Here is a 9,707-nt window from a genome sequence, read left to right as displayed (position 1 = left end):
ACATGAGTAACTTGTAATTTTTTATGATTAGAAATTGTTTTCTACTTTATAGATATGTATGGTCTAACTTTCAATCCATTAGAGAATCTTAGGTAAGTGAGGGCCTGCACTAACTTTAATTTTATCATGTTGACAGTATTTACGAGTGTCATGACATAAATTTTAAACTGGAAATAGGAGAATTTACCTTTGAGAAAAGATAATTCATTAAACTTTATTCTGTTGTAGCCGTTGTGCAATCAATGTCTTACATATACCAAACATAGTCTTATCAAACACCTCTTCTGCAATTGAAAACTTAAACCCACAGTCAATTCCTGTTTTGCATCACATTGTTTATATTTGACAAAAGTTTTTTAGTGTACATTGAAAAACATGAAGAACAATGGTATTGCAGCATTAAGAAAACCAAGATCAAGGCTTGCCCAATTTATTCTAAGCTTCATCTCTTGCACAAAACATGGGCAAAGGGATTGCAGACAGGTAATTATAGTACACCATTGCTTTTGCAGACAGGAATATGCTTTGTGTGATTACATTTGTTAAGGTATTACTTTAGCATTAAATTGGATTATAAGATATGGTAGCATAACTTTGCATTATTATCAAGTAATTAAGGTACAAAGTTTGCCAACAATGAAAGTAGAGCATCTATGATCATACACTGAGTAAAGCAAAGCGAATGGATGGAATATTACAGATACAAAACTATTTTATAATCCTGCATTAGCAAAATTTTCTTTTAGAGGAATCTTATCATAGAAAAGTTTACAGCTCTGGTTTGTCTTAGGAGCTTCACTACATCAATGATTTTCATAGAGTTCTCACTTGAAGGCATTTACTTTATAAAAAGTTTATCAAGGATGATCTGCAGATTTTCAATATACAAATTTGGAGAGCACACCAAAGATTTCTTCTTTGAATCAATCATTTGATTATGCCCACCACTAAATATGAGATCAAATAGGAGAGTAGTAGATGCGAGCTCAAGTGAACAGAACATAAAGATTCCATGTTGATATTCATTGAATCACTTGCACATTTATACAGTGAGATTGTAAACTGAATCCAACTAGTCAGATAACTAATTTCTAAAACCATCTTTTTAGAAATTAACAATGTTTATTAAAATTAATTCCATTTATCACTTTGGTGGGAAGCTATATTTATGTTGTGTTGGAATGTGTTTAGTGTCTTCTTTTGGGATTTGTGACATAGTGTAATAGTCTCTTGTGAGATCCTTATCTGAAACGGTAACGATTTCCATCTAAAACGGTAACGATTTCCTGAACAGGTGCATCTTTTGAGAAAAACAGCCAGCGCAATTTCCTACAAGTTGTGTTCATGTTTCTGAACAGATGCATCTTTTGAAAAAACGGCCAAATCAACTCCGTACAACTTAACCTGTAACTTTTGACTTTCATAGTAGTCATTTTACTTCATATAATTTTTTATATTTCCAAGATGGAATTTTTATAGATTGATGTAAGTAAGCAATTCCAAAAGGAGTGCAACTGCACATTCAAGTGTCATATTCTTTAATTGCCTCTGATTTTATATATATGTATGTAAGGAGTGAGAGAGAATCTTCAATCTTTCCTAAAGGAGGTTACAAACTATTGAATTAGTTTAGATAGGCTATGGGGACTGTATGGGCTAGTGTGTTAAGGTACTTTGTGCATATAGTAGTGATATTTTGAAGTGGTGCAGATGAATGGGCCAGTGCTGCTTCTGTACCAAATTCCAGCATTGCTCTGCTGATGATCACTTTTATATCAATGATGATGACTTGTGATTGTACCTGCAAAAGCTCTGTGGGATTCACTTTCTCCAGCTTGTTGATGGGTGTATTCATCTGTGCTGTTTCACATATAATATTGAAGATCATAATCCTGCTTTTAAGGGGAATGCTTATAAGGTTGGAGCAGTAGCTTTTTGTTTTCTGGTCCTCGAAACATATGAAATACAAGTTTTACAGGTGTATTGATTATATTTAATATGATTGTTGTGTTTTGCAGGGATTGCGATTGGGAGAGCTGTAACAATGAAAAGGAAATAGTGAATGTTGAGGCTCGCTGTGTAAAAGTTGCACAGAATGGATTTGGTGAGATTGTGCACTATATTGATTACGATGAAGGAGTCTTACAAAAGGGGGTTGAAGAAATTTCGCAGCTTGAGGATGGAAGTGTTAGAGGCTTTAATGGGTTTTCGGAAGTTTTGCAGTTTGATGATCAATGTCGGGAAGGTTTTAAACAGAATCCTGTTGAGGAAATTTTGCAGTTTGATGATCAATGTGCTGGATGTTTTATAAAGAATGCAGTTGACTATGATGAAGGAGTCCTACAAATGGGAGTTGAAGAAATTTCGCAGCTTGAGGATGAAAGTGTTAGAGGTTATAATGGGTTTGCGGAAATTTTATGGTTTGATGATCAGTGTCCGGAAAGTTTTAAACAGAATCAAGTTGAGAAAATTTTGCAGTTTGATGATCAATGTGCTGGATGTTTTATAAAGAATGGAGTTGAGCAAATTTCACTGTCCAATGATCAATGTGACGGAGGTTTCATAAAGAATGGAGTTGACGAAATTTTACTGTCCAATGATCAATGTGATGGAGGTTTTATAAAGAATGGAGTTGAGGAAACTTCACTGTCCACTGAGAAATATGATGGAGCTTATAAACAGGACGGGGTTGAGAAAATTCCACAGTTTAATGATCACTGCTTTGGAGATTTTAAACAGGACGGGTTTGGGAAAATTTTGCAGGTTGATGATCATCGTGTTGGAGGTTTCGAACACAATGGGATTGAAGAAAATTTGCAGCCTGATGATCAGTGTGTTGGAGGCTTTGAACAGAGGTTTGAGAAAATTATGCAGCTTGATGATCAGTGTGTTCTACGCTTTAGCTTTAAACACAATGGGTATGAAAAATTTTTGCAGCTTGATGATCACTGTGCTGGAGGCTTTCAACAGAATGGGTTTGAGAAAATTTTGCAGCTTGATGATCGCTATGCTGGGGCCTTCGAACGCAATGATGATCAATGTGTTGGAGGCTTTAAACAGAATGAGTTTGAGAAAATTTTGCAGCTTCATGACCAGTGTGTTGGAGGCTTTAAACAGAATGATGATCAATGTGTTGGAGCCTTTGAACACAATGATGATCAATGTGTTGGAGGCTTTAAACAGAATGGGTTTGAGAAAAAATTGCAGTATGATGATCAGTGTATCGGAGGATTTAAACAGAATGGGTTTGAGAAAATTCTGCAGCTTGATGATCACTGTGCTCGAGCTTTTGAACACAATGATGATCAATGTGTTGGAGGTTCTAGAGAGAATGGGTTTGACAAAATTTTAGAGCTTGATGATCAATGTGTTGGAGGTTTTAGTCAGGATGGTGGTGAGGAAAATGTAACCCATTTGGAAAATCATGATGAGGATCAACATACATCTCAACTTAAAGAGGATAAATGTGCTGAAGATCAGGAGCTAATTGTTCCGGATAATAGTGAAGCTGATGGGGAAGAAGGTTCTGAAGAACTAGTTTCTTGTGTAGGGCAGAATGCATTGATCACTTCAGGAACAAGTACAGCTAAAGAGGAGCAGTTAGAAGTCAATGGTTTCTGTTTTGGAACAGACCATAATGTAGAGGATAGTTTAGACTCACCTAAATATGAAGAAAAAGGATTAGAGAGCCCTACAAGTAAAGACATTGTAGGTCAAATTGAGGAAATAGCTGCAGTGGAGGACATGGCAGTTGTTACTAGTGACACAGTTGCAAGGGAACATTTAAACACTGAATTTGAAGAAAAGAATTTATCTGAAGCTAGCATTGAACATTTAAACACTGAATTTGAAGAAAAGAATTTATCTGAAGCTAGCATTGGTCACAATAATTTAAATGAGGTTTTAGATATAAATGCTGTTGAGGGGTCATCCACAATTGGAGAGATATGTGAAATTGAAGAGAAGAAGAATGCACTTGATAAGATGTTGGAAGAATTAGAGTCAAAAGAATTAGAAGAGCTGTGCACAGTTCCAAACAATGACAGACAAATTTATGAGCTAATGCATGATCTAAGCAAGGATGAAGATGGGGAGAACCAGGTTTGTGAAATAGTGGAAGATGATATCAGTGATTTCAGTACTGAAAGAAAAAACCCAGATCACTTTAAAGTGGCAGATAGGATTAGAGATCTTAAACATGATCTTTTAAGATTACAGTATGAGTTTGTGAGTGAAGAGTCAACATCAAAATCCTCTGGAAGTGAGCAGAGAAACTCTACCATGAGCAGACAATCTGAATTAGAAGATTGTTGGTATAATCAACCAGCTCCTCCAAGCCCTGGACATGGGAGTAATACTGCTAATACTGCTACATCAATAGATGCATTATATGAGACATATACTGAAAGGATGCGACATTTTGATAGGATCAATAACTATCAAATGCATTCAGTTGGTTAGTGACCTTGCTACCATTAATCTCAGTTAAAACAATATTTTTAAATAAATCAAAGCTCATTTAAATTTTGTATCAAATTTTTTCATGTTATGGATTCATCACTGACTGTAATTTTCTGTACAGGTATTTTCGAGCCAAAATTCTTGCAAAAGTCTAGGTCCCTTAAGTTAACATCATCTTTCCGTCAACTTTCTTCAAGAAGAAGGGAAGTGGAAAATGATGAGATTGACTACAAGCTTCAAAAGGAAGAATTGGAGACTGTTTATGTGGCTCAGACATGCTTAACGTGGGAGGCACTTCATTGGCAATACAAAATTGTTCGGTATTTAGAAGCATCATCTTCCATTGATGGAGAAGCTTCTCTATCATATGAACAAGCGGCAGAGCAATTTAAACAGTTTCAAGTTCTGCTACAAAGGTTTCTAGAGAATGAACATTTCAATCAGGGAGCTAGAATTCAAGAATATTCCAGGAGTAGATCCCTCATGCCTAAATTACTTCAAGTTCCTGCTCTCAGAGGTAAATTAACAGAGAATATATCCATATTTCACAGCATAGAGAAGGGCATTAGTTATTTATAGAAAATGGGTTTAACACTGTATTAACAAGGTTGCAGGGATAAGAAGTGGGTGAGTGATAAAAGTTAATCAGAAAGAGGATGATATATACAGCGATTTTCGTTTAAACAGTATATTTTAAACTGTTATTTGTTTAAGTGGTTCATCTGAAATCACATTAATATATAAACAAATTGCAAATTTGAACGTAATCTTGAATCTTTATGTGTTGTACAACAGCTTCATCCACAGAAGGAACGGAAGAGGAGATACATGAAGCATTCTACAGAGATCCAGTTACCATCTCAGAGTTGATCAAAATTATGGAGGAAGCTATTATGACTTTCTGGGATTTCGTTAAGGCTGACAAAGACATTAAAACTTGTAAATCAAAGAAACATCAGAAGCTTATGGATTCAGCAGACTCCACCCTTCTACAAGCCATTAGAAGATGCCTAGAGAAGGTGAGTCTCATGTGCTTGAGTGATCAAGGCAATTTCTGTTATATTCTTCTTTTAGTGATTTATAAGAAAGAAAAAGGCCCACTAACTGTTTCAAGGTGATAGTTATATTTGGGAATGGCATATGTGCTAAATATAATTTTTTTTTGAGGTTTATTATCATATTTTCTTACTCGTTGGATTTCTGATTATTAATAAAATTATTGTTGCTTCTGCTTTTATATTATTTATAAATAAAAAATGACAATACATAATTGCACATTTTTTTTTAGCTCCTAAAAGGTTGCCAGTACGTACCATGCTACAAGAAGGAGAACTAGCAACTAAGAATCTTATGATATCTGATTGTATATAGCTTTTGACCTGATGTTGTCCCATTTATTCTTTTGAGGGTAAACCAGTTTACAATTAACCCTCATCAAAATATTGTATTTTAATAGTAATTCTCCAAGTATGTCATTTAGGCACTTTAAAGCAAATACGTAAGCTTACTATTTATATAAATAAAATTCAGCCTAAATTTTCCCTCATGATCATAGAAATAAAACTATGGAATCCTTATCCATAGAATAAATGAATTAAATGTTTGTTTTAAAGGTAAAATAAACTACAATGTTTACAGATCATATAGAAAAAGTAAATACGCAAAAGTCATAAATTATCGTGATAGAAAAAGAGTTAGATTTATTATATAGAGGTTTAAATTGGAGATGAATATTATGACATAAAATCATATTCACCAATATCCTAACTACATAAGAGAAGACAAACAACAAATTCATAAAAGCCAACCAATTTAATAAGCCCAATGAGCATAATTGTTGGCATTCTTCCTCATAATGACCCTTGAGAGGAAGGAAATGGATCTTTGAGTGTTTGGAACCTTTCAAGAGTGAGAGGCTTTGTGAACATATCTACTATCTAATCCTCTATAGTACAATGCACAATGTTTTACCAAGTCATGTTGAACCTACTCTCTAGTGTAGTGATGTTGAATCTAAATATGTTTGGTCATGCTATGAAGCGCTAGGTTCTTCACAATTTGTATAGCATTGTTGTTGTCAGAATACAAGAAGGTAGGTTCATTTTCTATCTAGTGCAAATTTGTTGATTGTCATCTTAACCACACTAGTTGGCAAGTTAGTTATTTCTTGGACTACTAAGAGAAAACTATAGACCAAATACTAAAAATCTAACCAAAAGTAGACTTTCAATCATTTGTGGAACCTACCCAATATGAATGTGTATAACCAATCAATCTACTATTCTTTAAATGTTGAAATCTAAGACCATAACTTAATAGATACCAATCTCACTACATATATGTTATCCAATCAAATAGTAGCTAAATAGATCAAACTATTAATCAACTATCTATATAGAGTGGGTCCACTAGATCTAACACATCCAAGTTAGAAAATCATTCTTAGGGTCATCTTTACATTTTCAAGAAAAAACTCAATTTCTTCAATTTTGCAATTTGTGCACCTTGATATGCATTATTGAGTATTTGACACACTTGATTAAAATGAATAGTGGATCACTTATCCTAAGAAATATCACTTGATTAATTACACCTTGAATTAGAAACAAGATTCTATCAAGTCTTTATTTACATTTATTTTATATTGTATTTTTCCCTTATCACTTAATACATTAAATGCATTTATATTTGTTGTTTATATACATACCCTAATAGTATAATTTTCCACAAACCTTTAGATTTTGGCAAGGTGTGCATCTTAGTACACTAATACGTAAAGTTGTCTTTTTCAAAAATGGAAATTAGCATACCAAACATTATACTTTTTTTTATCATAATTATCATAAAAAATTATGCACAATGACCAAAAAAAACTCAATGCAATCTTGAAGAGGTCAATACAAATAGATACTCTCCCTATTCCCTCAAATAAGACCCCCCACACACAAAAAAATCTTTATATTATTTTATCCCAGATCAATACAAATAGATACTCTTTCTATTCCCTCAAATAAGACCCCACACAAAAAAAATCTTTATGAATAAGTGTCCACGCAACCAATAATATGTTCACTTGTAAAAGATCCATTTATCATTTAAAAGAAAATAACTACAACTTTAAAACAATAAAATATAACTTTGTTAAAACAAATTCGAATATCAAAATTAGATATCACTACCAATGACTGATTCCATCCATTCGCCCTATTTCTTTTAATAAAAAATAAAAATACAACATAAATAATTAAGACCAAAAATAAAAAACTAATATCATTTTGTCTAACAAAGAACTTTGAAGGCATAAAACTTTTCCCTCTCACCATTCATATTCCCTAAAACCGCATATTAAAGACTTTCTTTTGACTGCCTGCACAGTCTCACTCTGCTCAAACAAAAGGAACAAAAAATTAAAAATAACAACTATATCAATAAACCCAATGGACATTATTGCTGTCAGTTTGCTGCATTTTGTTGTAAAACTTTTGTAATAATGAATATTATTTTGATTTATGGTCAATCAGATGGTACGATCAACCCAATATGGTCAATGCACAGGCTGCATAAGCTTTACTTTCTGTCACTGAATTATGTTCATAAATTTATTTTTAAATCTTGATCATTGCTTTTTGAATGAACTTCCATAAAATTCCTCTTCTTTTTTAAACCCTTTTCATAATGTTACCTCTATTTTTAAAATTGTCACGTTAACAAGAAGTCATCTAGTCTTTTGAATACCACTTTTGTCTTCCATAAGTTTTCTACAGTCTATACGGAAAGAGAAAAATTATTTCTAATGTTTAATCAAAGCAAATTCAATCATTCAACATAAAAAAAAGAAACAATCTTTTAAATACTTTTGTTTGTATTATGATAATATATTTGAATGTTTCTGGATTATAATTATGTTTATTTTTTTGGATCAATGTTTCGGATCATATTCTATCATCTATCATCAAGATAGTGAGCTTGAGAAGATCATACTCCATGATCCATCATCAGGATAGTGAACAAATCAACGTTTCGGATCATATTCTATCATCCATCATCAAGATAGTGAACTTGAGAATATCATACTCCATGATCCATCGTTAGGATAGTGAACTAGAGAAGAGAGAGAGAGAAATCTCTTCTCTAGCTCGCTATCTTGATGATGGATCATGGAGTATGATCTCTCTCTTCTCTAATTTCTTATTCTGATGATGGATCACGAAATATGAACCTAAGCGTTGATTCAAAAAGACAAACACAATTACAATTCAAAAACATTCAAAAATATTTAAACTTACTTTTTTGACATACATCGAATTGTGTTTAAAATTTTTGGATAGATATATTTGTTATGTTAGTGTCTAAATAGGTATTGATATGCATGATGTTGTCTGTTGGGCAGAAAGAGTCGAGACTTAATGATCTGAAAAGGAGAGGAAAGTTTCTGAGAAAAAACAAATCAAATCCGAGAAGAGCAGAAGAAACTGAAATTTTGCTTGCCCTTATCGACTTGAGAATAATAACACGGGTGTTGAGCATGTCAAGAATGACCAAAGATCATCTACGTTGGTGTGAAGAAAAGCTAAATGCACTCAATGTTTCCCAAAGCAATCTGCAGAGAGATTGTATGCCTGTGTATTTTCCATCTTAAATTTTCAAGTTCATCTTAAGTTGGTTAATGCCAATGCGATGCAGTATAGGAGGATGTTTTTGTAACTTTTAGAGACTTACATTTATTAATAAAATCAAATGTAAAGAGTTTGTGTTTAAATGAAATCGAATGTTGTAAGAAGGCAGAAAATGGTCTCGATTATTTCTTATTCAATGAAAAATAGACTCTTATTTCTGCAACCAGTTAGCTTTCTAAGACTTTTTGTGATTTGCCTCTGATCTTATAAGAATCTTTAGCTGTTCTCTCTACTTTTTCTTTTTAGTCAAAAGGTGTCTCAGATTGTTTTATTCTGATCTTATAAGAATAGATCTGAAAGTTGGCCACCTCAAAAGATAGTCATGCCCAATACGTTAGTTTGATTCTGATTTTATAAGAATAGATATGAAAGTAGGCCATCACAAAATTACCTCAAAAGAGTGATTGGGGAAGTAAATTAATTTTTGATATCCATATTCCTTTTTTTTGTTGTAATTTAATTGATCAAGTAAAAGAAATTATTGAAGTTGTGTAGTTTCCAAAGTCCATGAAGATATCTACTGTATGTTATTTTTTTCCTCGACATTTTGGATCATACTACATGATCCAC

General features: G+C 33.0%; 1 protein-coding gene across 1 annotated transcript; it reads left to right on the top strand.

The window, feature by feature from the left end:
• Positions 1-315: 315 nt before the first annotated feature.
• On the top strand, positions 316-9,225 carry LOC131047428 (uncharacterized). The gene is made up of 6 exons (XM_057981317.2): positions 316-483; positions 1,711-1,918; positions 2,019-4,456; positions 4,583-4,978; positions 5,257-5,480; positions 8,852-9,225. The coding sequence occupies exons 2-6, from the start codon at positions 1,761-1,763 to the stop codon at positions 9,098-9,100; spliced, it is 3,465 nt and encodes a 1,154-aa protein (XP_057837300.2). The 5' UTR covers positions 316-483; positions 1,711-1,760; the 3' UTR covers positions 9,101-9,225.
• Positions 9,226-9,707: the final 482 nt, after the last annotated feature.

Source organism: Cryptomeria japonica, chromosome 2 (genome assembly GCF_030272615.1).
Source record: "Cryptomeria japonica chromosome 2, Sugi_1.0, whole genome shotgun sequence".
Taxonomy (NCBI): domain Eukaryota; kingdom Viridiplantae; phylum Streptophyta; class Pinopsida; order Cupressales; family Cupressaceae; genus Cryptomeria; species Cryptomeria japonica.
The sequence above is the reverse complement of the archived record's forward strand: the minus strand, read 5'-3'. Positions and strand labels throughout refer to the sequence as shown.

What these genes read in the sequence shown, in the direction of transcription:
- LOC131047428 (XM_057981317.2), top strand. Translation starts at nt 1,761, where the DNA reads ATGATCACTTTTATATCAATGATGATGACTTGTGATTGTACCTGCAAA. An exon ending in TTAAGGGGAATGCTTATAAG is followed by an intron (nt 1,919 to 2,018) that starts GTTGGAGCAGTA and finishes TGTGTTTTGCAG; the next exon opens with GGATTGCGATTGGGAGAGCT. An exon ending in TCAAGTTCCTGCTCTCAGAG is followed by an intron (nt 4,979 to 5,256) that starts GTAAATTAACAG and finishes GTTGTACAACAG; the next exon opens with CTTCATCCACAGAAGGAACG.